Source organism: Argiope bruennichi, chromosome X2 (assembly GCF_947563725.1).
Source record: "Argiope bruennichi chromosome X2, qqArgBrue1.1, whole genome shotgun sequence".
In the NCBI taxonomy this organism is placed as follows: Eukaryota; Metazoa; Arthropoda; class Arachnida; order Araneae; family Araneidae; genus Argiope; species Argiope bruennichi.
The window spans coordinates 57,194,170-57,221,278 of NC_079163.1; the positions used below are offsets into that span (position 1 = coordinate 57,194,170).

At 29.2% G+C, this 27,109-nt stretch overlaps 1 protein-coding gene across 8 annotated transcripts in view; it reads right to left on the minus strand.

Annotated features, from left to right (window-relative positions):
* Positions 1-1,025: 1,025 nt before the first annotated feature.
* Positions 1,026-27,109, minus strand: part of LOC129960263 (recombining binding protein suppressor of hairless-like) — a 95,887-nt gene continuing 69,803 nt past the window's right edge. For all 8 annotated transcript variants that reach the window (XM_056073547.1, XM_056073548.1, XM_056073552.1 and 5 more), the window contains exons 4-15: positions 24,020-24,197; positions 22,505-22,528; positions 20,296-20,391; positions 19,989-20,154; positions 19,579-19,753; positions 18,932-19,069; positions 14,562-14,674; positions 11,299-11,439; positions 10,626-10,781; positions 9,232-9,335; positions 9,033-9,114; positions 1,026-2,491 (exon numbers count right to left, since the gene is read on the minus strand). In XM_056073547.1, the coding sequence (XP_055929522.1) occupies positions 2,285-2,491; positions 9,033-9,114; positions 9,232-9,335; positions 10,626-10,781; positions 11,299-11,439; positions 14,562-14,674; positions 18,932-19,069; positions 19,579-19,753; positions 19,989-20,154; positions 20,296-20,391; positions 22,505-22,528; positions 24,020-24,197 (1,580 nt within the window). In that variant the 3' untranslated portion in view covers positions 1,026-2,284. The remainder of the gene's footprint in view (positions 2,492-9,032; positions 9,115-9,231; positions 9,336-10,625; positions 10,782-11,298; positions 11,440-14,561; positions 14,675-18,931; positions 19,070-19,578; positions 19,754-19,988; positions 20,155-20,295; positions 20,392-22,504; positions 22,529-24,019; positions 24,198-27,109) is intronic.

Consider the following 27,109-nt stretch of genomic DNA (forward strand, 5'->3'; position numbering starts at 1 on the left):
CAAACTTCCACAAGTGTAGCGTTTCTATAACTATAGAATCTTTTATTGCCTTTTAATCTATGAACTTCTAAATGTTTTATTTTGATATTCTAAAGATAAATAAAACAACATATTCATCGTATAGAACCAATGCGTCTTTTAGCTTATCCTAAAATGTTCCTACGTAATTTCCAAATTTGTACCATGATATCAACGTGACTGAATACGAACACTACGGCGGACGCGTCAGCCATTATCTAAATGAAGTTATCGGCAGTTTAAATTAGATTTGCTTACTATTTAATAATCTTTCTAAATGGAATTGCAAATAATATTTAAAACCAACCACAATGGCAACATGTATCAGATATTAGCAAGATATTTTCCTGCACATAGACTGCCGTTCTGTTTCAATTTAAATAAAGTAGAACGTTTGATAATTCTATTCAACACATTTAGTTTTTGGGTTAGGACTATATTTTAAAAATAATAATAATAAAAAAAAATTAAAGGACAGTAGACGTCTTCTTTCAAGCCTATTTGCCAAATTAAATACCAAATATTTCACTATGTGAAAACACCTATCGAAATTAGGGAGTTAAGTAATCACTCCGATCACCTCGCTCTGCTGTAGACATCTAATACCAGGAAAAGTTACAGCGAAATGCAAAAGTTTTATAACTAAAAATTAATAAATGGTTAATAATTTAAAGTCTTTGAAACGGCATCAAATTACGCTCGTGTGATACTATGAAATACTCATTAAGAACGCAGCATTAATTTAATTTTGGAAGCCAATGCATATGTTACGTCTCATCAAAGAACATTGGGAATATAAGTGCAATAAAATGAACAGTATAGACATAATCAATGTGACTGTAAAGTCACCTGAATCAACAAACTTTTTAAAATCTCAAAGAATTTTTTTTTCATAACAGGAAATTACTATGATTTTATTGTGGTAGCTGAATAAATATAAAAAACTGACAATTATAAAGATAAAAACGATTGTTATTTATTTCAATAAGTGGCATTTGTACATAAATGACAAGAAATGCTGTAATAAATTAATTAGTACTAGAATAATGACATAGCATAACGTTTGTTCCAAGCAAAATTACACACAAATTCAATATTTTTTGCAAAAAATGTTTTTAAAAGTTATTATTTTAAAACGAATGACATTATCAAAATTTTAAATGAAGAAGATTAAATATAGATTTAATAAAAAGATAGACTAGCTTCAAAATTTGATTGCAAATATACCAGAATTGAGAATTTGCACAAAATTCAAAGATCTTTTTTCTTTAAATCTGATTGAGAGAATCTGAAAAAAGATGCTATGTGTTTACTAAAGAAGAAGCTTGTTCATCAACGCATCCGCAATACGCATGTTTTGTTTTCTGTTCTACATTTGCACGCATTAAAGTCAAGAAGAGATATTTATCTACATAATTACATGCAGCTTTACAAAGCTGTGGTAAGTATAAAAAATATGCTATGATACATCTTTGATGCTCTAAAAGATATCACAATATAAACAGCAAAAACAATTCAATCACATGCAATTTTAATTTGTGGATATTAAAAATATATATGATAAGAGTAACATGAATATATGTGACAAAATATAATGTACTATCATGTTTCTGTACATCTTAAATGCAGAAGCGTCATATTTTTATTATTATAACTTTTGATAATATCCGAAGGAACACTTCTCAGAATTTTCAATAAAAATAGTTAATTGCAAAAATAAAAACAATAACAACAACATAATAATTAAATGATAAAAGAATTAAGAAACTATAAATCTCATAAACATTACTTTACTAACAAAATAAGATTCAAATCCAACAAAATAAGATTCAAAAAATCTTTTATAAAAACTTAAAGAATGTTTCTGGAAATAACTTTATTATTAAAAAACAAACTACATATTTTTTAAAATAATCTAATCAATTTATATAAAATTTAATTTTCTGGGATATCTCTAAATATAAAGTTGAAATGATACTATTACAAAGACCCATCATATTATAAATTCAATAAAGAATTCTGTATGTATATTTTTTTAAAATATAATTTATAAAAATAAAATAATTGGCACTCTTAAAACCACTAAGCCCTTTGCTTACCATAACTCAACAAGAATTAATAATATATATATAATATATAAAATTTACTGTTATTATAAAATACACACCATGCCTTGATGACCTATACAGTATTGAGAAAATAATGAACTATTTTTAAGAATAATTTTGTATATAAAATTTGTACAAGTTCTATATGATACATTCAATCATAGATTGTGTTCATGGTAACTTTGAGAAGGCATTAAAACAGAGCCTTGAGAATGGTCAATATCTCCCAGATGACTGTGTAATACAGGCCTTAGTACTTCTTCTATTTGTGGACAATGGGGCCTGGGACCAGGTTCAGGGGTGTAAGTAAAGGTTAAACCAGTAGCATAAATAATTCCATCACTTCGTACTAATGATACAGGAACCTAAAACGAAAATTGAACTCATAAAATAAAAATCAATAAAAAAATCAGAAATATTGTGTACCTGTCTGAATAGATACACACAAAATGAATACATTTTCTGGTATTTTCATTTTCTATAGTACCTTCTTAAATTCATTTTCATTGGTCAAGCATTCATTATACAGGGATATTTTGAAAAATCCAGTGAAATATACAGGTAGGTAGAGGGAGCCGTAATGACTCTTTAGCCCACACACTAGTTTTTGTGCTTGAACTCAGATTTGAAAACCTTCCGCGTTTTTGCGCATGTGTCAGAAATCGCTTGTTTCGTCAAAAATAGAAGTGAGAAGAAAGATGCTTACATTTAAAAGTACGTCGAACTAAAGATTATCGTGGAATCAAGAGGCGTAATAACACAACCACCGATACAAGGCCAGAACACTTATGTCACAGAAAGTCATGACGTCGCACCGAGTGGTGACACGAGTGGGTGTGAATTTTGGGACTGAGGGAAGAATTTCACCTTCATCAAGCTTACTGATAAGAAATGAACTCTCCCCTTCCCATGCCATTTTTTAGCCAGTGGTCATTCTCGTGTTTGAGGAGGCAGGAAGCGTGTTTTATTGTTTTCAAGAAAATTCATTTGGAGTTCACTAAAGATAAGGAATAGAAATGCTTTTAATCTCCCGTGTTCCAAACTGTAATTTCAATTATAGGAATGGCCCAAGAGTCAGTGTTTTCCTCTTTCCTAAAGAGGAAGAACTTAAAAAAGAGATGGTTAAGTTCCATACATTGTGATGGATTTTATCCGACGCAGCATAGTACGGTAAGCACATTTAACTGTTTTAAAGTAATGCCAAATGTTTCAAAATGAAAAATCATTTATTTTCAATTTAACTACTCGATAATATCCATTATTCATGATTTTAATCAAATGCATTCTAAAGAAAATTATTTCATAAATTGTTGTAATACTGTCAATAATAATTATAATATTTGCCATAATTATGTTTACTATTATATAGCCATTCTGTAATTACGTTTATATAGTTAAATTTTATTATATGATAACGATAAATACTTCAGAATAAACAAAACAAAAAGTATCCGTACTTATGATTATATATTGTTTCATGTTGCATATTTGTTACTTTATTTAAAATAAACATGAAAGGAAGTCAATATTTACAAATAATTTCCTTTACTGTAGGTCTGTGAATTACATTTTAGAAAAATGATATTGAAAGAGAAACTAGTCTATTTGATTCGAAGTCAAGAAAATTATTAAGTGCTCCTCTTAAATATCCCAGATTAGTCACTGGAGCAATTCCATCTCAGATGCCAAATTGTGCCTCTTATATCGTCTTCAACATTTCAGAGGGAAAATCCAGAAATAAAAAAAGATGAAATTAGGGTAGCAATATATAGAAAAAGCTCTCCAGGAAAGCATAACAGAAAAAAAGAAATATGACGAGATAAGACAATTTAAAAATCTTGAAGAACTGAAGCAGCGCATTTCGATAGTAAATTTGAAAAACTTCTGTAATATCATTCATAAAGAAAATTTTTTATTTGTAAATACTGAATTAAGTTCTGGTCTTGAAATTGCATTATCTGTCGTAATAAATGATTTATTAGAGGTGTCAGCTTTTGTTGGAAATATAAGCCTGTCAAATGTTCCAAATATTTCTTCTTTAATATTTCATTTAAATTGTTGATGTTATTGACTTTTATTGGTAGAGTATCTGCCAGAAATTAAAATAAATAATTCATTGCTGAATTCAGATATTATTTCCCAGATTCGTGGTTTCATGGATAATTTAAATATAGCCCAAAAAACATTCAGAAAACATTCAAGAAACAGTTTTGTCATGAATACTTGGGAGTTCTACTGCAACCACGTAAAAAGGTAAATTATTACGAAGTAATGTTGGGAGATACTGTCTTAACTGAAGACGAATACAAGAAGAAATTCCTTTGGCCAATGGCTAAAATTCTTTCAGTTTATCCAGGTAAAGATAAAGACATTCGAGTAGTGCGGCTCAAATGGTGAAGTTATACGTCCTGTTAAACGGATTTATCCTTTGTAGATAAGATCTTCAGCGGATAAAGATAGTAAAGCCAAGAAGGATACTATTATTAACAACAAAGATGACAACTTTGGTAATCTTGATGGACCTTTGACTACAAAAAGTGGTAAAACTGTTGAAGTACCTAGGTGATTTATGAATACTTGATAAAATACAGCTGTTTAATCCTACTTTTGTAAATTGTTAGTTTAATTTGAAGTATTTTTAACGTTCCTATTGGCAACATACAAAAGTAAGTGAGTGGACGCATCAGAACCTTTATAATTTTCTTTCATTTATTTATCTTAAATTTTGTGACAACGGTTTTTCTAATTAAATTATTTTTGTAGAATAAAATTTAGTTGACTAGAAAGAAAAACGCGGTGTGGCATTCTTTTTTATCCGAATTACTTTGGATTTAAAGTGACTTATTGTGAAGCTTAAGGAATTGGTTAAATTTTCTGAAAACAAGCCATGCATATCATGTCTACAAACCCAGAATAATTTGGTTACATATAGTGAATTGTTCGGTGATTTGGCAAACGTCAATTTGTAAATCTTTCCTCTACATCCTTCAAATAGCTGTTTTGTTTCTGCCCACGGACTCGTAGATAAAATGCACGAAAGCAAAGCTCCGTATTTATACCGCAATGCGAATTGCTTCAGATCTGCATTGGGAATAACAATTACATCACTGAACCACATTACCCCTATTGATCTTAACATCACACTTCTTCAATACGCCATTTGTGCTCTCATTTCATCAGAGACTCTCCTTTCTTATTTCGGTCTCTTTGACTGCTTTAACATCTCTGCCATATAATTTAGTATGCACTCTATGTTTTCTGTTACAAATTTACTTACCTTTTCCCATTTGAGGATTTGATTGAGAAATATGAAAGTATATTCAATGACCCTATTCTTTGATATCTTTTACATCATTTTTAAATGCTCCCGAAAAAAAAAAAAAAAATTCTGTAAGAATTTTGCAAAAATCATTCAAACGCAACAATATCAACTCCTATTATACTTTAAAAAATTCTGGTAGTATTGCTAATATAGTCATGGGTGTTAATTTGGTTGATCCAATAACAGGGTTGCCACTTAAATCTGGAAAAAAATCCCTTGTGTTTTCCCTGTACATATATTCACGATAAGAAGAAATGCGAGAATAGAACTTTTGTGCTAGTTACAATGGAATATGATTTTAAGGAGTGGGAAAAGCAAGAAAAGGAAGCAACAATTTAACAATATTAAAAAAAAGCATATTAAAAGAAGGTTTATATTTATATACAGAAGAAAAAAAAATCTCTTTATTTATTATCTAGAATTTAGCAAGATAAAAAAATTTTTATTAAGGGAGGGAGTGTATATTACCTCTCATGCTCTTTCACTGTAAATCACAGAAAATTAAGAATTCGAGCGAAATAAAACACAAAATATTTTTGTGATCATGATAAAACTCATTTAACATCCCTTAACAAAAACAATACAAAGCAAGATTACTTTTTTTATTTATTCATTTTTGCCACTTCAAATATTTGAGCATACATTTCTGCAGCAATTTCCAACAATTTCATGGAGCTAATGAACAAATAACAAATAAGGTACGACATTTTTATACGGCCTAACGTACATTTTTTAGCTACTTCACTTTCAGTGAACATATATGACAATATTTGATATATCATTGAATGCATTAAAGGACGAATGTGACGCAACAAGTTTAATGCCCATAAAAATTCAACTTTAAATTATTATTCTTGAACTCAAAATCGGTTCATTTTCTGACATTAAATTTAACGTTTTCGGATTTGATGTGTCATCTTTTCCTGTATTCCTTTCAGATAATAAGTCCAACAACAGTGATGACTCTTTTGAACTGGCGCGCAGTCTTGTATGCTTTCCTCTTTTGGTCTGACTAGTAAGTGCAATTTTCCCCATATTACTTAGGCTTATTATTTTCTTACAAAGCGAGTAATACGCGATAAATGGATTTTGCGGAGCTTCTCTAACCCATTCAGCAAATTCAGGATTGATTTGTTTTACCCAACCAATTCATATTAAATAAGGATTTTGAGCAACTTATTGTTTAAAAAAATTTCTAATCTACTCTGATTAAGCTCACAGTTTCTCAAATAATCAACAAACCATTAAATAAATTCAAGTATGGTAGACTAAACACCACAGCGCTGTCTCCACAGATTGAATGTTCCCACCGGAGGAATGTATTTTATTCGTTCACCCAATTAGAGAAGTCTCGCGCATGCTCATTAACTGCAATTTGGGAATCGTATGGAAAAGAACAGCTGTCTCGCAAAACGAAACTGGAATTATTTATATAGAAAAAAAGGGGCAATTTTACGCATTACACAATCGCGAATGTTATTGTATCATTTTTAGAAGCTATGAGTTCGATCTTTTATTCTTCTAATCTTTAAAATAGGCATTTTAAAATGACAAAATAAAAATAAGAAACCTGAAATTTCCTATTTTTATGAACATTTTCAAAAATTTCAAATTTCTCTGTATTTTTTTGGGTTTTCTTAAACGATTTTTAAATTTCGTGCTTTCCCGGTGGCGTGGCAACCCTGAATAATCTTTAAAGTGAACTTAAATCCTCGTAAAATATTGAAGATATAATCAAATACAATAGACAAGAAATAAATCTAATTACTTTAACAAGAAACTGGATTTCCATCAATTATTTTTAGAATTATTTTTTATCCATTTTGAAGGAAACTATAGGATTAAAACTAGGAATGAGGTCACTTCAAAAATTCAAAATTGCAGTTCTAATACATAATAAAATGATTCGTTGAAATAATACATATATAAAACATATTAATAACATAACGCCACCAAGTTTAATATTTAAACAAGTCAAATGTAAAACGCATAACATCAAAAGAGTTAACTAGACTTGATTTTTCAACAATTACTGATAATACACCCTCAGAATTACTCATTATTCTTCAAATCAAGCAATTATTCATCTTCCTAATTAACAGCACGATTAAAAAAATAACTATTGAAAAACCTGTATTTGAGTTGAATATAGCACATTAATATTTTTAAAATATAAATAAATGCTTAACATTTGCCACATTTTAAAATTAGAAAACACTTTTTTTAAATTCCATGACATTAAAATAAGAAGAGTAGAAATATTCTTAATGTATAAGACATTAGAAATTAGCTAATTGAAAGGAGTACATTTAAAAATTGCTATTATTTTATACGTGATTCATAAAAATTGTGATGAACTTGAAGGGAAGGTCATTCACAATAGAACAAATCAATTTCAGAATGAAACAGAAAGAAAAATATCATGTGTGCATGCTAGACTTAAAAAGAATCTGACCATCATTATTCCAGTCAACAAAATTTTGAAAATAAGATGGATTTATACATCCATACAGAAGTGACCTATTTGTATTTAACATATGGGCATATATTCTATTTAATATATGAAGCAAGGTTTGTATGCTTTATTCATTAAACAGAAAGTATTCTGTAAAGTTTCCAAACATGCATACATCCCATCACAAACTAGTTGCATGATTGCATAGAAGAACAAATAAAATTAAAATTTCCAGAATAAAATACCAAAATGGTGACGAAATGAGCATCACACATCAACTACAGAAGAAATTATTGCTGTAAAATTGAAGATTTGTTGGACATAATAGCTTGAAATCCTAAGCTAGTCATGTAATTTCAGTGTATAGCAAACAAGTGGAAATTTCACATGAGAAGTATTTCCTTTCAAACAACAAGTATTCAGATACATATAGGAGATAATATGCAATGAATGGACTTAGCTTGTTGTGTTTTTACAATGAAGTATCATAAGCCTACACTATCCAGCCTATGTTCTCATGTATGATGACGCAATTTTTCACCAAGTGTTGTAAATACTCATTAATATTATATTCCCTTGAGAATCCATTAGTTATATACAAAAACATGAAAGTATAAACATACAGACAAGAATTGCTAGAATATCTATTTGGTTAATATTCATATTTTTATTATTCTCACATCAATAATAAGCAAATGTGATAGTTCCATGTTTATGTTCTGATATAAAACTGAATTGTTTGGTTTGCCTTATCTATACTTAAAGTTGGCTGGAACTTTTTCAAATATTATTCCTTAATCAAGTAAATAGTATTATGTTTTTTATAAAAAAAATATTTATTTATTGATACTTAAGAAATCTTAGGTAAAAATGAATGAAATATTTAATTTTAGTTTTGTTTTTTAATATCGAATATTGGAGAATTTTAAGAAGGAATAAAAAAAATGTAGGACCATTTATGAATCTTAATTTTTTTTTCTTTCTTCCAGAAACTTAAATTTATAAAGATGATATCTTCCCTCTTTTTAGGATAAAATTCTCTTTCAAATAATGTGTATGATGCAGTTTAAGATAAGAGCGAGAGAGAAAACTAAATCAATACTGATACATTTTAGAAAAAATATCATACCTGAGTAGGCTGTCGCACAAATTGCCATCCTTCTCGAAACGCAGATATATCTGGAACTACACACAAAATGCTTTCTTGGCATCTACGAACATTTATATGTGAATTAAAAAATGTTTATAATTTTCACTTCGAAATAAATATTGATACAATACTTTCGGATACGCATGAATAATGTGCCAACTATAAAAACTTCATTTACCTGTACATTGTTTCAGCTTCTACTTCTCCAAACCATACTCTAAGATTAGGAGTAAAACTCTCTCCAGATAACTCCAACATGGCAACATCACCACCTCCATTTAGCTGGTATAAAGTGAAATACATTAATAAAATACTTAAATGCATAGCAAAATCACCATCTCTATTTAGCTGGTGTAAAGTGAAATACATTAATAAGTAACTTAAAAATGGTATAATTATACAAAGAATTACTTTATCTAAATTTTCACATAAACTCCTTTATTAAATTATTGTTAGGTAAATAGCAATCAAAAGGGCAAAAAAAAAAAAAAGTAAAATTTTAATAAAGTAAAATTTAAAAGGCAATATAAAATGCCTCTATATTGTTAAATTTTTATTAAAAATTAGTAGAAACTGCCAGTTCCTAAGGCATTATTTAAAGTATCAAACATTTTTGTAAAATTGAAGGGGCTTGTAGCAGGATGAAGATGCTATTAATTTCAAATGCTGTTAATGTTTTATTAACCATATGATTTTAAGTAAGAATGGTTCACATTTTTCTGGTATAGAAAAAAAATAATAATTGAAAGTTTAAAAACATTAATTAAAAAGAAGAAAGAAAACATATTCAGTATATTATTTGAAACAAAGTCCAGAACAAAACTTAACAATTTTAGGCTGCATTAAAAACACCAAAATGTTAATTCAAATTTCCTTTTAAAACAAGTCACTCAGAAAGAAACCTAGAAACTTTTAATCACATAGAAAGATGCATATGAATTGAAATATTGCAATGCACGATGTAAAAAAAAAGTTATCAAAGTATTTTCAATCACTATTCTGTATATTTGAACATATAGTACAGATATAATTTTTTTAAAGTTGAGGTATAAAAAATTACATAAATTTCCACATTATATTTTTAAAATAAAATGTTTGACATCTGCATTTAAAAAATACAGTTTAATGAACAATTTTTAGTAAACCACTACTTGCTTCCTTTTAAGTTTTGAGTTAAACATTATTAAAATTACCCCTGTACACTAATTATTTACAGACAATAATGAAAGCCAATTAGAATTGAGATAAAATGGGTTGAACAATGTAATGCATGACGTAAAAAGAAGAAAATAAAAATTATCATAGTACTTTCAATCACTATTCAGTATATTTAAACATATAGTACAAATATAAACTCATTATAAAAGAGTTTTTTTTAAATAAATATATAAGAGAGAAGCCATATTTTTTGCATATTTTATTTTATAATACTAAAAAAAAAAAAAAAAAAAAAAATTTGAAAGTAGATATTTATCTTAGCACAAAATTTAAAGGAAAAATTCAATACAACTTTTCCAACCAGCACAATAATCATTTAACAGATACAGAAAAAATAAACAGTTTCCTACTTACATTCAGACTGTGAACAACAGGTACTGGAGTTACTGGAGTTCTCACTGGACCCATGCCTTCATAGAAGGTATACTCTGCTTTATCAGTACTTATGATAGTCCAGGAAGCACCATCATTTATCATTTCTTTATTTGGCTCTTTAGGGCAAGGGGTGGCCTGTAAAACGAATATTTATTATACTAATTTTCTGGTAAAAGATCAGGCATGAAGTTCTTAAATAATAGCTCCACCTTCAATATTATTAAAAATTTCAACTTTTAGGAATTTTTATTAAAATCATGACCAGGAAGAGACATATTCAGCATTGTAAGACAGAAAGCACGGTTGGTTGCGATTTAGTGGAGTAAGAGCCAGGAATGGCCAAACTGCGCCGAACGAAGGGTTTAAACAAACTCGTTGGTTAAAATGCAAAAAAAAAAAAAAAAGAAAAAAAAAAGAAAAAGAAAAAAAAAATTAAATATAATGACAAAATTAATATATGTATATCTAAAATTAAATTATTGCATTTTAAGCTGATGGATATTTTTATTTCGACAATAAGTGCTAGATATTTAAATGAAAATTCTCAGAAAGCAACAAGAAGGCAAGAATAGTCATTTACAATTAAAAATTTAAAACAGTTATACTTTGCTACAAATAATATTCAAACAACAACAATATCAGTAAATTTTACCTGAAATTGGATTATTCGTTCTTGCGATAAGCAGAGATACATTCTCTCTGTATCTTTCATATAAAAAGCACATTTATGCAACTGAGACACAGGATCATCTGCATCTAATAATGCAGTTTGTTTGTCCACTTTTCGGATAATCTGAAATGCATTACACAAATATATATTATATATAACAAAGAAGAAAATTTAAGTAAAAATGTAGCAAGAAAATTAAAACAAAGTACGAATGCACAAAACAGTAATTCAAAAATGGAACTAAACTATAAGTCATTAATAATATTGCAAAAAAAAAAAAAAACCCCGTGGATCACAGCAATAAACGCATTAATCACTCAGTAGGGAATTTAATGTGAACTGTAAAAGGGATTGTAGCATTTTCAGCAAACAGTGTCAAATAATAAAGTAAAAAAATAGAGAATACCTGACACTCATACCAAGTGCTATAATAAAACAATGCGTAAATAACTTTAAATGATATGCAAAACTGAGGCACAGTATAAATATTTTAACCCTCTGAAATCAAGCTGAATAATTTAATGAATTTTTAAGTTTCGACTTAACACCGGTGACAGCCAGGTTCTGGAATCAAATTTCTTAGAAAGGGAAGTCAGTCTATAGAAATGACTTCTGGAGTAATCACAATAGAGGTCTTATTATCTTCAACTGTAATTCCTTTTTCAAAGTTCACCTACATGCACCTTAAAATGACAAGGAACAGGAAGGCATTCAATAAATAAGTTCATTGCATATTTCTTAAGTTTACTTGTACTATTAGCAAAAAAATAGAAAATATTTTATAGCTATTTACTAAAAGAACTTTTTTCACTGGAGTATTTTTTTAAAATGATAAATGGCAACAAACACTTCTGATATAAAAAGAAATTGTAATGATATAAATGACAAACTATTGCATCATCACTGTTGCCTATTCACATGGCAAATTTCTTCAATCAATCCTGTTATTGTATAACATATTTTGGGTTCCTACTGTCCTAAACAGTCCTATATTCAGACCTAAAAAGGCTGCCCTAATTTTTATTGGCAAATTTCTTCAATCAATCCTGTTATTGTATAACATATTTTGGGTTCCTACTGTCCTAAACAGTCCTATATTCAGACCTAAAAAGGCTGCCCTAATTTTTATTTCTGGACAGAAAATACCGCTTTTAAAAAGCAAAGAAGTGAATTTAAATAAATAAATAATACTTTTTTTAAATTCCTTTTTTTTTCTCATAAATGTATATATGCATACAAGCATTTTGATGAAATGAAACCTTTAATTCTTAAAATAATATGATCTTATATCCTAGATACAGGATTTGTAAAGCCTCAATTAACATGTAGAATAAAGAAAATTCTACTGCTTGTCATGGATATTTTAAATATTTAAATTTCAAATGCCAAAAAAATTTCATCTTATAATGAGAGAGAACAGTTTGGTCACTCAGAATTTCTATTTAAAAAAAAAAAAATTGAAAAATGTTTTATTAAGTTTAAATTCATTTTTATTTATTTATATACGATTGTTTTTTCATAAAATGCTTTTGAGGATTTTAATACTTGATGTGTGTGATGAATATGCCAAAATAAATTTCTTTATAAAGATTATAAATATCTTTGTAATATTGTTTGAAAACTAGTTGACTGAAAATTGATAAAATGTTAAAAATACATCAATTATTTTCGAAATATATTTCTATTACTGATAATTTTCTGAATTTCAATTACTTCACAAATTTGTTTATTTAATTATTAAAAGTTAAAAAATATAGTCTATTCCTCAATTGTTTTAATATAAAGAAATTGAGTATTATATAGAGTATTATTTACGTTTAACAAATTATTTCTTTAGTAATATTTTAAAAGCTTAGTAAAAGTAAGATGATGTTTTTGATGTAGATATTTATGGATGCAGCACAAAAACTTTCATGCTTCAATTCTTGGAAGAAGAATAAACAACTATTAAACAACTAAATAAACAACTATTCTGATATCAATTTGAATTCTTCCTACTGATTTTATTACTTCATTTAATACAGTTGGTTGATAAATGCTAAATTTTTTCTATGCCAATTTAATTAGATTAACTTTGTTGTGTTTAAGTAAATAGGTTCTAATATAAATCTTTAATTATTAAATCGGTTACGTCTTAAAGAGATCCAATGGTATAATTAATCTTATAATTATATTTATGTATTATAATTCTTATAGTTATATATAATTATTCTTACAATTACTCAAAAAAATTCTTATAATTATCCTTTTTTTTTTAAATTTCTATTCTATTCATGCACTTTTTAGCTTCACTGTAATGTTAAGTTAACTAGCTTTAGAATATATCTAGTGTGATCCCATCATTTGGCCTTCAAAACTTTCTCTCTTGCATCAATTTTTTTTTGCTTACAAGAAATATCTGGTTTTTCAAATCCTTACAATGATCAAAGACCTTCATGCAATAATCATTTCAACAATTGCATAAATCCTTGAGTGTCTGGCATCTTTGAAAGTTTCCACGAATCCATGCACAGACAAGGTATATTAATATTTGCTTTAAGCATGTAAATGCAATAAATGCATAATTTTTATTTTGTTACTGCATGAGCCTGCCATAATGTCAATAAAGTAATCTAATTGTAATGGAAAAGGAATGATTTGTACATCCATTCTTGTAAATCTTTATTATCACTTGCATCACAACCTTTATTTTTCAATGTTGCACTGATACAGAAGGCTTTAAAGTAGCTGTATGTTGTATTGGCGACCACAGGCATCATGTAAAAATCAATACATTGCCAGTACCAGTTTATGTACCAATATATGAATTACCTTTAATGTTTTTTAAGGACTTTTAAGTCACCATTCATACAATAATAATCTATAGTATATACAATATCTGTATTTAATTTGTTTCTTTATCGGGAAGTGTTCAAACGGTTTCATTCCTTCGAAGACTTCACTAAGGGAATAAAAAAGAACATACGAGCAGTTAATAATAGCTACATTGAAGCAACTCCTATGTTCTTTAAATAATCATACTGCAAAAATGTTCGATTTACTTTGCATTTATATATGGGATTGATGCAACTGAATAATTATTTAAATTTTAAATTAAATACTTCTCACATACACATGTATCAAATTTCTTCAATAACTACTATAATTAAACAAAATAAATTATAATAACGACAGATGAGTTCTAGTCATATATAATTCAAGAGAATAAGATTAAAAACTGACATTTTAAAAATGTAACCACTTACAAGTCTTGGGAGAGCCATCCCAGTCACAGAACAAACAAGTTTGACAGTGGAACCATAATGAATGTATCCATCTCTTACAGTAAATTCCTCAGATTCTGATTCATTATCATCCACTAAATAATAAAAAGGAGTATTTGTACCAATATATAAATGTGCATACAAATTATTAAAACAATTACTTAAGAGTTCCCACAAGAAAATAAACAGAAACCTTAAAAAAAAAACTGCATAAATAAAATAACAACAAAGGCAGGGAAATTCTATTAAGTTTTTGGTTAATTTCGGAAAAAAAAAAAAAATCAAATTTGCATTCGTAAATTGCCTTTTTGAATGTCACAAAAGTCGACATGCACACATCCTTTTATGTCTCATAGAAGTCGAAACATCATGCGAAAACAAGGTATTTATTTTTGTCAACTACACAAAAACTCTATGATCCTCTTGTTATGTTAACTCCCATACATTGTTTCCAAAACCAATAATACTAGATCTGTGGAAATTCCAATTTCCTTGGGAGGAGGAATCGCCTTCTGCAAATACGTTTTCCAAATAACTAAATGAAATGTATTTACTGAACGACTTATCCATTTTATCAGCTGCAATGAAACATTTGAATTGCAGATATGTATGCATCTTCAAAAACATGCTGCATCCGCTTAACCTTTGTTGCTTGTATCTTTGTTAGATGCAAAGTTGAAGGTGAAATAAAAGTGAAACTTATTTGTACTGACAACATAGTTGTTATTTTAGCTTTGAGCATCCCAAGATTAGAACTGATAGCTTTTTGTATTGGAGTAAGATTTATTAATACCACTTTTAAGACGCTCGATACATCAGTTATTAAAGTCATATTCTGGTGTGATTTCAGTGGAAGGTGAAAAAGCATGAAGAATGGTCTGTTTTTGTTCTCCATTGAAAACGACCGAAAATTAACTGGGTGCTATTGAAGAAATATGAATATAGCTTATCTTTTATCTAGTTTATGAACTCTCCAATAAATGGTAATTCGAAATGGTGGGAAGTTTCAATTTGTTTGAAAGAAATCTTGCATTCTGGATTTTTAGTGAAATAAATAACAAACCTAATGAAGTAGATATTAAAGGGAAAAAAAAGTATGAATTTAACAGAGGTCTGGCCCCCTAAATATGAAATAAAAGTGCAAGAATAATATATGCTGAGTAATGTACACTGGCCTCCAAAAGTTAAAGTACAACGATCTTTTGTGTTTAATTTGAGAATGAATGAAAACAGGGGGAAAAATTTTGGAGGAAATGTGCACTAAACAGTTCTTTATGCATACAAACATAAATTTTCTTAGGTTCAACACAAACATGCATTATTGGCAGAGAATCCATTACATCAGTTTTATGTGGAAAAATCTTACAGAAAATTTAAAAAAATTTGGGTTTTAGTAAGGAATATGTACACCCCTACCTGTAACGCAGTGACGGCATTGACTTTCCCTGCTGAGAATTAAATTGTCGGACACCGAAATGAGAAGGGAAAACCAAACACGGATACTCCTTTCTGCTCATCTAACGATCTCGGAGGGGGACTGAAGCCAGCAATCTGTCTCAAAGTCCAAAGACGCGGTATTGGATTCAGTCTGGGGATGGAGCTGCCTTCCATTCGCTCCATACTGTGACCCTTAAGATAATCCTCAATAAGCTGAGCTTGATGCGGTCGCGCATCGTCGTCCATCAGAAGAAAATCATAACCAATAACAGCGGCATATGGGCGGACATATGAACCATGGATTTTGTTTCAATATCTCATACCATTCAAAGTTCTTCCTGGAACACATGCAAATCAGTGTGACCACCAAGAGAGGTACTTGTCCAAACCATTCTTCTATCATCTTTGTAACTGTGGCTTTCAACAAAGTTGGATTGGTTCTATCTGGTGCGTTGTTCCTTCCAAATCATTTGACGATCTGAATCACTCTTCCGTGAGAACCCGAATTCATCTGTGAAGAGTATAGAAGCTCATCCAGATGTGTTCTCTTGCCCAATGCAAACGGGCAGCTCTATGTCCTAGCTTCAAGTGGAGACAAACAACTGGTCGACGTGCATAAAGACCTCTATTGTGGAGGCGTATTCGCACTGTAATAGCAGAGATTTTTGTCTCGTCACAAAATGGCCTACCTTGAATAGAAGTACAGTGGTGTTTCTCCTCCTTCGAGATGAAAGAACTGAATAACAGTTTCCTGCAGGTGTGATCGGTTCGAAAAGTGTCTTTTAGACACTGAATCCTCGGATTGAAACTGATCCCGTAGTTATTTTACTACACTACGAGACATATTGTGACGTCTAGCAGCATCGGCTTATGTAACCCCACTTCTATTTATCCGACCATCCACCACCTTAATGAATCAGGCAAACGACTTCACGTAGACATTGCTACTTATTTAATATTGCTACCGAAACAGCCAATGACAATAGAACATCAATAATCACGCCCAAAATTTCCACACGAAATCACGAAGGTTAGATTTCTGAAAATTTTCTCCCACTCCTACATATGTATTTACTTCTATAATATAAAAGTGATACCTATAGTATTTGCACAAGTTTTCTTAAAGTTCATTATTATCATGCATGTTAGCTGTGAATTTTAATGTTTCTGCCATTTTTTTCAATAGTGAGCTTAGAAAAGCATAGCATACCTTAATTTTTTGGAGGCCAGCGCACATGCATGGATTTTGTGTTTTATCAACCTAAGTTTGCTGGGAAGAGTAGGAGGAAAAGCCGAACCGAATATTAAAATTAGGCATCTTGAATTGACTATTTGTAATAGAGAATCAATAATTAAAATCTTTCAGAATCCCAAGAATTGAATCCTCCGACTTCAACGTGTTTAATTGAAAAACGACGCCTTGAAATGCTAGATATTGATAAAACAGGTAGTTAACGCTTACAAAAGACAATAAGATATAATGAAAAACTTTTCGATGATTTGTTACATTCTCACAAAAATACAATAGACTGACCAGTGGATCCAAAAGCCCAATAAAATCAAGAGAGATTAAGGTAGGAGTAATAATTTTGTTAGGTGAGTAGCAATTTCAACAGATGAAAATAAAAAGGCTGTTAGAGAAATCTTTAATTGTAACTCTCGAATTGACTCCTAGTCCTTATAACAAATTCATCATGTGAAGGTCAAAACCATCTCATGGAACAATTTCATGCCCAGTGCAATGCATCTCTCTTTTAGAGACACAGTCAAATGAAAAGTTTGTGCGGGAGAAATCCCTGATTTTATCGAATATTTACCAATAGATAAAGTGATACTTCAGAAATACATTTTATCAGAAAAATATGTGAGGGAACCAAAACGATTATACCTTTTAAATCACCTCTCTAATGAATTTGAGTCTTTTCAAAAAGACCCAAAAGTGGGAAAGATATCACCAATTGATGAAATTTGAAAATGAAATCATTGATATGACGTTACTGTTACATGATTGTCTGCAAGATTTCTTCTTTTTCTCAATATAATGTGAACTTAGACCTTCAGCTACACCTTATAAAATTTCTATGATGCAAATGTTACAAGTTCTTAGTATATTGCACATCTAAAGATATTTAATTCCAGTCTCGTCGTTGAAGTAACAGCTTCATTTAACAAATTTACATAAAATACAGTATTTATTACAGGAGGCCTATGATTCGGCAAAAATAATGAAATTCAAAGCTTCACAACTAGGCCTGCTTTAGGCAACTTTAGTCTCCTAAAATTCGAAATTTTATTTAAAATGTTAATGTATCTGTAATGTTTAAATAAAAATACTATAATCACAGACTATATATAAAAATTTAAGACATAAGTTCTTCAGAAATATGTTCATTTCTGTAATTATTATAGCTATACATTTTTGGTTTTAATTATTACATTATTATCACAACAAAACATACTTATTTCTGCCATTAAGAGCATCGTTTCAATTTGAAGCCTATTCCTACCTCTGATGTTTTAGGAATTAGCTATTGAGCTACGATATTGAACACTTTTCATTTAAATCGCACGTTAGACTAAGTCATTATATGGTTTCTAGTAATAAAACACAAACATATTGCATATTCTTTTTATACATAAAAATATTCTTGCTTATATTCTGCAATTTGGTGGCTTTTAAATATTAAAAAAAAAAAAAATGTATCTATAAACCTATACTACTATTACAAGATGGAATGCGAGATTTGAAGAATAAAATGTGAATAACAAAATAAATATAGACATTGAGTAAAAATAATGAGCAGCAAAATTAATATACAGACATTTAGTGTAAAATATAAATAGCATAATAAATATACAAAAAAGATTTGATAAGTGGAAAAATTCATTTTGCCACTTATCAAAAGGATACTTACATAAATGTATTGTAAAAGCACCCCATTGAGTAGAGCTTGCATGGAAGTTCCCATTTTCAACGTGCAAATACCTAGTACTGACAGTCTGAGAACGCAAGCGGTTGAAGAGAGCTACTTTTGTTCCTGATGCAATACAGACTATAAAAAAATGACGCGTAAATCCAAGCTGAATTTTGGTAAAAAGTATAATGGAGAGCCACAGACTTTTGAAAAGAAACAAAATCTTTTTTTTTATTCATTCACCATATTGTAAGCTCGTAAAATAATATAACAGCAATATTAAAAATGCCTTTAAAGCACAAAATTTAATAAACATAAAAAAAAACGAAGAATTAACATAATTCTAAAATACTTGCTTCCAAATCACCGATAGTGAAGTAATTACAATAAAAAAGGGCATGATTTAAAAGGGACAGTAAATAGAAATGTTATTATCTGAATTAAGCTTTTTTTTTTTTTTGTAGATGATGATGATTGAGTCAATATTTTAAGTAAATCGTATTCCCAAGCATTGTTGCATTTTATTTTCTAGAATCACGCACAAATTATCCTGATACTCATAGCGGAAATTATGCACAAACTCTGGCATATTTGTTTACATTTTTTTTTTTTTAACAAATATCAAAATGGAAAAAATTTATACTCACGATCAGCATTTTTAAGAGACTGCTTTTTCTTAGATGGTTTGGATATCACTTTGATTCTTTTACTTTGGAATGTACCTAAATCTTCACCATTCCCATAAAACATTTTTACAGATAACATGAAATGTTTTCTTTTATCTGAATCACTGATGAAAAGAGTCTTTGCCGCACAATAATTCTGAATTAAAAGATAAAAAAAAAGTTGGATTCAAAAAGCTGTCAAGGAAAGCAGAAATTGAAAATATATTACAAGATCTTTATGAGCTTCATTTCAATGAACATAGTGACATTAAATAGAAAACACTTTATAACATGCTAACATAAAAATTTCTCAATTATAGTTTAAAAACTAAAATATTTCGACTCTCGTCCCAAAATAATAGAATTAAAAAACAGACTAGAATGCACTGTACCTTCCCATTAAAATCAAGTTGTTGCATATCTTGCTCTGAATTTCCAATGCCAATAAAAGCACAAAGATGAGTACTTTGTTCATTTTCACCATCTCGAACCATCTGATCTTGTTTTCTTCTCCAACCATCTCCTAACAAATATATGCATGGTGGAGGACAAAAAAATCTGGAAGAATTTTTGAATCCTAATTAATTTATATATGAACAAAAAGCTTTTAAAGATAATATTGTAAAAGAATAATGGACAGAATATTCATAAAATACAGAACAAATTTTATTTTAAACACACACACACATATATAATTACCTTTTCTCATTGCCATAAGATTTTTGAGCAACCTTTGCATGCAGGATAACTATTACCATATCACCACGTTCTCTAAGGTATTTTTTCATCGCCTCTCTATTATAAAATTTAAAAGAATTAAATTCACAACTTCAAATTTCGAATATATAAATTCCGCGTTTCTCAATACAATAAATACAGTATATATAATAAATATAAGTACTATAAATACAATATATGCAATAAATATAAGTATCCCTATTTGGATCTGTCTGTAGCTTGAAGAAATAATCTCAATGAAACAAAAATCGGTATATTTACTAATCGAGAAGAGGGAAATAGAATGGAATAATGAAAAACATTAGTTGCAAAAATCGTCGACAACTGGCACTTTTGAACGCATAATGAGTAATACATGAACAAAGAATAAAAATGCAAAACCGAATGGCATACCTAATTTATTGAAAAATATTACAGATAATGTGATTATGCTTGCGTATGACGGTGCAGTTCAAGTTCAGGTTCCACACGACCATGGATCTAATGGACATAATCCAGGCGGTGCGGGACGTACTCAGCTACGGAATTTTATGCTTAAGGAGTGATTTTTCGCACATATCGTGTTATGCGATCTTTTAGGTCACTGAGGTTTGCGGCATCTCCATGGGGCACAATAGATTTTACATACCCCCAAAGCCAAAAATTACACGGAATCAGATCAGGGAAGGAGGAGGTCACACCATACGAAAGGATATATTTATTAATAATCTGCGAAATGTTATTGTAAGAACTGTTGCACTACTCACCTAGTATGGGGTGAAGTTCCATTATGCATAAAAAACATTTCAGTAAGACACTGTCATTGCTGCAATTGAGGAATTATGAATGTGTGCAACATGTGCAGGTATCGTTGTGCAGTAAACGAACATGTTACAGGTCCTGATGGCTGTAACTTCTAAAAATATAAAGGCGAAGAATGACGCTTTCCGTAAAGTCACTCCACATCGTGAGTTTCGGAAATTGACGAGGGCGGGGGAGTCTTTTATTCAAAATTATTTGGTTGCTCCGAAGCCCATATTCTACAGTTCTGCGTATTGTTTGTCCCATTCAAATAAAAGGGGCTTCATCTCATCAAAAAATCTTCCATGGGAAATCATCATCCATATTTATTCGTGCAAAACGTGTTAGAGGAAAATCCAATCTCTGCTGCAACAATTGTTCAAGACGACTTATACGGATAAAATTGGATTACCTTTCTCAGAAAGTTTTCAACAGTAGCATATGAAATATCCAACACTCGAACAACTTCACATGCACTGGGACCTGCTTCCACAGTCCCTGATGACTCCACAGTTGCGATGGTAATTTCTTCTTGTATGGGAAGAGGTATTGGCATCCTTCACCTTCCATATTTTACAGTAAGCGATCTAGTCTTCTCGATTTTTTTTTATTATTCTTCTCGATGTACACTCTGTCAAAGGATCTTTTCCTCGCCGCATTTCTTTCATACGTCTAAATTCAAATAAAGCAGCTGCAATGCTTCAGCTGTTAACATAGAATAGTTTTAAAGTCAAATTGCGATCTGGCAAACTAAGAGGAATTTCGTACCACGTTACTGGCAGAAATGACGGCTTCTTTATTTTGCTGATGTTACAGAGGGTTCAATGGCACCGTCATCTATTGGAAATTGTTGCCGTTATTTATTATTATTATTATTCCTTTTCCTCCTTCTCGTTTAGTAAGAGTTCCGATTTTGGTTTTATTCAGTTTATTCCTTCAAGCTACAGACAGCTCTAAATAGAGATACTTACTCTGTAATTATCCGGTATATATACAGAAAAAAAGTGTAAAAAAGAAATTTATTGATTATTTTATCAATATTTTTTAAAAAGCTATTTATTGACAAACATATCATTTATTAATTAAGAATTAAAAATTTTTTAAAAACCAATTTGTGTCCAATAAACAAATGAAATAATATAAAACGTTTGTGTTGGTAGTTAAAAAAATTTTTAGAAGTTTTTTTTTTTTCTTTTTCTACCAGAAGATGACTAATTTCTTTCTGTTGCTAAATCACAATTTGGAAACACAGTTTGAATTAACTTACAACACAAAATCTAAGATTCTGTTCATAGCAATTGTTTCTTAATCACAGTTCATCATGCTGGCATATTATAATAAATTAGCCGCCTAGTATTATAAATTATAAATACTAAAATATCATACAAACCTCGATAACCTTTGCTCATTCCACCTAGAAAAAAAGAAAATTTTTATATTTATTCTCAGAACTGAAAAAGAAAAATGTATTTCTAGATAGAACAGATAAAATAATAAAGAAGAAATAGAAAAAAAAATTCGGTTGTAAAATTAACATAATAAATTTGAGTAAAAAGTATTAGAAAAAGTGAAAATTCATAGGCCACTAAAACACATCCAATTTTTTGTTGCAACAATAAATAATTTTATCATTGTTTTAAGGGAAAATACTTTTAATATGTATGTTATATTTAAAGTCTTTAAGAGTGAAAAGAACAAAACTTTTCAGTTAGTACAAAACATTCGAAAGGTGTATATAATTTTTGCTGGATAATAGCAAAAAAGTTTAAGTAGCTAATTGACCATTTAACCCTTCTGTCACATTACCCATATAATAAACAAATATAATTAAACAATTATATATATATAAATTATGTCATTTATAGGAATCACAGTTCCATACACAAATTTATGTGAAATGCATAATCATCTAAAATGTTCTATAGTCTCCATGATAAACCAAAATGATAATGCATCTACAAAATAGAAAGTATTTTCTAATTAGATAGGCGAAGTAGAACTGTTGAGAAAATGTTACGTCATTATAACTAAAATTTTAAAAATTCTGCGTGTACTTAACAGATATATTTTATCTAACATAATATTGCAAATAACATTAAAAGAATTTTTTTAAATGAATTTCAAACGTATTTATCAATGACTCTACTACTCAAAACGAGTTATGGCTGCCTCATGGATTTTATTTTATCTTGCACTTTACTTAACAACACTTATACAAACAACTTATATAACAATATCAAAATTCTTAACAACACAATTACTTCCTCTCCTGTTAAATCTATCTCTAGGAAGCTTTCTTATTGCTCTTACAAGAAAGAATCTTTTCTGAGGTGCACCCAGCTGGTATTTAAATATGACCTGACCATCTCATCCATAGCAATTTTTTAATTTAATAATATCAACATTCCTAAAACATTTACATACAGTGACTATATCTGATTTGACACATTCCATCTAATTTTAATCCATCATAAATATTTTTGAAATTGTTTTTTCAAGAATAGTTTAAGGTATTCACGTCCCTGAATCACAGCTCAAGTTTCTGAAGGATAAATCAAAATGTGTTTGACATTAGTTTTACACAGAAAAATCTTAGTTTTAAATCAGATATGTTTAGATTCAATATTTTTAAAAATATAAAATATCCCATTAGCTGCAATTATCTTTTATTTTTTCATGTATTTTTTTCAAAAATAGTTAAAAGTGTTTATGTCTCTGGGTTGTAGCTCTAGTTTCTAATGGATAAATCAAAATGTTTGACAATGATATTATACAATTTTAGTTTTAAATTTGATAAACTTAGATTCAATATTTTTTTAACTAATAAAGATCCCACTGGCTTCACTTATCTTTATTTTTTCATGTATGTTACCAAATTCTAATATAGCTCATGTCTGCAACTTACCTGTGTCGTGCCCTGTCATCTAAAGTTGGAGATGGTGTAGGCATAGGACTAGGTGAGCCATGGTAATTTGAAGGATGCATCATGGGAACACCAACAGATGTATTACTGCCTAGAGATATCATTTGATGTTGCTCCTCATTCATTTTTTCAGATCCAGATGCATATTGTATAGAAGTATCTAAACAATGATAATGATAATAATGATGAATTCAATTTAAATGACAATGATTGCAAACTATTTAAATTTCTATAAAGTACATATTTCACTAATTTATAACACACACTTGAATAAATTAATCAGTGCAGATGTCTTAAGCCAGAAACTAACAAAATCGCCATATTATGAACTATTCATATGTAGAATGTTTTTAATCAAAGGAACCAGATAAATCATACATCTACATAATAAATAATTACATGCAAAATGTAATTGTGAAAAATAAACGATAGTATGATCATACTATCATTCGTACGCTGTAAAATATCTATAAACTTACATTCCTGATGAAGAAAATGTGTCCGTAATATATATCTGCATATAACAACTTTTTGACAGTTAAAAATATGATTCCAATAGTTTTTGCAATAATTGTGTTCATTAAGCAAGTAGAAATTACATAAGAAATCAAGTTAAATTATTGAGCACATATGATATCTAGTTATATCGCAGAAATGAATAAAATAAAAATAGAGACAGATTACTTTAATTCTTAAACCAAGACTAATTGCTATTTTCTTATGAAATGCACAGCTGAAATTTTAGAATTTATGAAATTCTTCTAAATAATTCATACGCTCTTAATAAATATCATATGACCAAAATCTAATACTACATTAAAAATTATATCATGGTTAAAAGATATATACCGTATAAAAACTTCATCCAAAACTAAATTATGGATGGTCGTGTTATATAAGAAATCGTTAAATCTTGCAAAAAACAGATATCCAAAATCAGAACCATAATCTTTCGAAGAGTAGCTTGAGAATTATTTACAAAAGTTGGATGTGAAATTAATAAAAATAATCCAGATAGATCATTTAATAAATTCTTTTTCATATTATAAATTTCAAAGCATGTTGCTGCATAAAGGACAACATTAAAATGTTTACATTCAAATCCTAAAACAAAGTAATTCCTTTTATTATTATTATTATTATTATTATTAAACATTAACGATGGCAAAGTTACAGTCGATAACTAAAAAAATGGAATATCTCTATAACTTTTTTATTTATTGTCGCAACTTCACAAAATTAGTACCGATGGAAACGGCTCCAGGAGATAGGTTTATTCCAGCCGACAAACTGATTTACTGAGTAAATTGACATGGATAATTAACTACTATCTCGATATTTTTCCATTATGGAAATCGAGATTTTTTAGCTGAATCGATTTATCAGCTTGCAATTATTTTTTAAATAAATTTTTTTGAGAATTCTGATGATAATTTCGAGAGTTAAAAGGTTTTGAAAAATGACACTTCCAATGTTAAATGAAATTTATGCACTTTCGGCGATATCTTAGAAACTACCATATATTTTTCAAAACTTTTTTGCTCACTTAAAAAAAAATATCATGATTTTTTATTAAATCACGAAACAAACGCATAAATAACACAAATTTAACATTTTCTTTTTTTTAAATGAATTTTTAAATATGAAGGTGGAAAAAAGTGAATAGTAACATAGTAAAATTTTTACATAAGATGCAAAGCTGACATGCCAAAATGCCTGAATTCAAAAAATTGTGATCATATCTGAAATAGCTTTTGAAATATAGACAAATATTGTAAAATTTCCACAATCGATTTGCAACGCCTACTTTTCGCGAGACCGTATATTAAATTTACTTGTATTTATAAATCTATTCTCTGTGAAACACGAACTTAAATGGCCATTATAGTTTCGTCGTTGGTTAAATAATAAATTCATTTTCAGATAAGACGATTTTAATTAAATATAAATTTTGTTTTCTTCTTTTAATTTTTTTTTCACTCAGACAACATAAAATTTATTTCAGGACAGATTAGCTGCAAGAATGTTTAATTTCTTCTCCTTATCGGCGTTAAAAAAAAAAAAAAGTTGACAGTTAATATATGTTTCCCGGTAGAGTCTCTCTTTCTGGGTGGAGTTTTCAAAAAACAAATTATATCTCAAGAACTACTAAGAATTTTGGAACGAAATTTGATACAAGTGCATAAAAAAGCCTACTCAATCAAATTATTAAAAAATTCCGATTCCCGTAATGGAAAAATTTCAAGATGGTAGCTAATTAACTACCATATCGATTAACCAAGTTAATTAACTCGGTTAATCAGTTTGTCTATCTTAACAAATCTCTCCCTTTAATTCATTTCCATCAACACCAATTTTGTGAAGATGCGACAATAAATAAAAAAGCTACAGAGGTGTCTCACTTTTTTTGTTGACGACTGTACCTGAGGAATAGATTTCATAAAATTATGAAATCGAGTTTTGCATCATTATGATGATAAAATATTTTGTTACAAATAATAGTTAAAATTAATTTTAAGGAAATTATTAAATTTGTTTAAAAATTTCTCGAAAACAATTTGTTATCGGTAGGAAGTTAACTTCTGAATTTTTAAATGATGCAAAAATGATAAGTAAATATTTTTAATCGATCAAAATAGTTTGAAAATTTCAATTAGTTCTCTTATTAGTTAAAAAAATTAATAAAACTTTAAAACACTTTTTTTACTGCGCAAATTATAGCACCGTGCTGTGGGTCCATTCTATTCTTTCACGCAGTTATAGAAGTCTCGCACATGCTCATTAGCTGCAATTCGAGAATCTCATAAAAAAGAACAGCTGCCGAGCAAATCGAAACTGGACTGATCTATACAGAAAAAAGGGGCAATGTTTCCGTATTAAACAATCGCGAATTTTATTGTTTCGTTATAGCAGTCGGCCACAACAAATCCTGTCGATACTGCTACATTCAGTGGTGGCGAGGTGGTCGGCTGTACGCGAGAAGAAGAAGGTATTGTTTCGTTTTTGGAAGCTATGACTACGATCTTTTATTCTTGCAATCTTTAGAAATCGGCATTTTTTTAGATGGGGGGA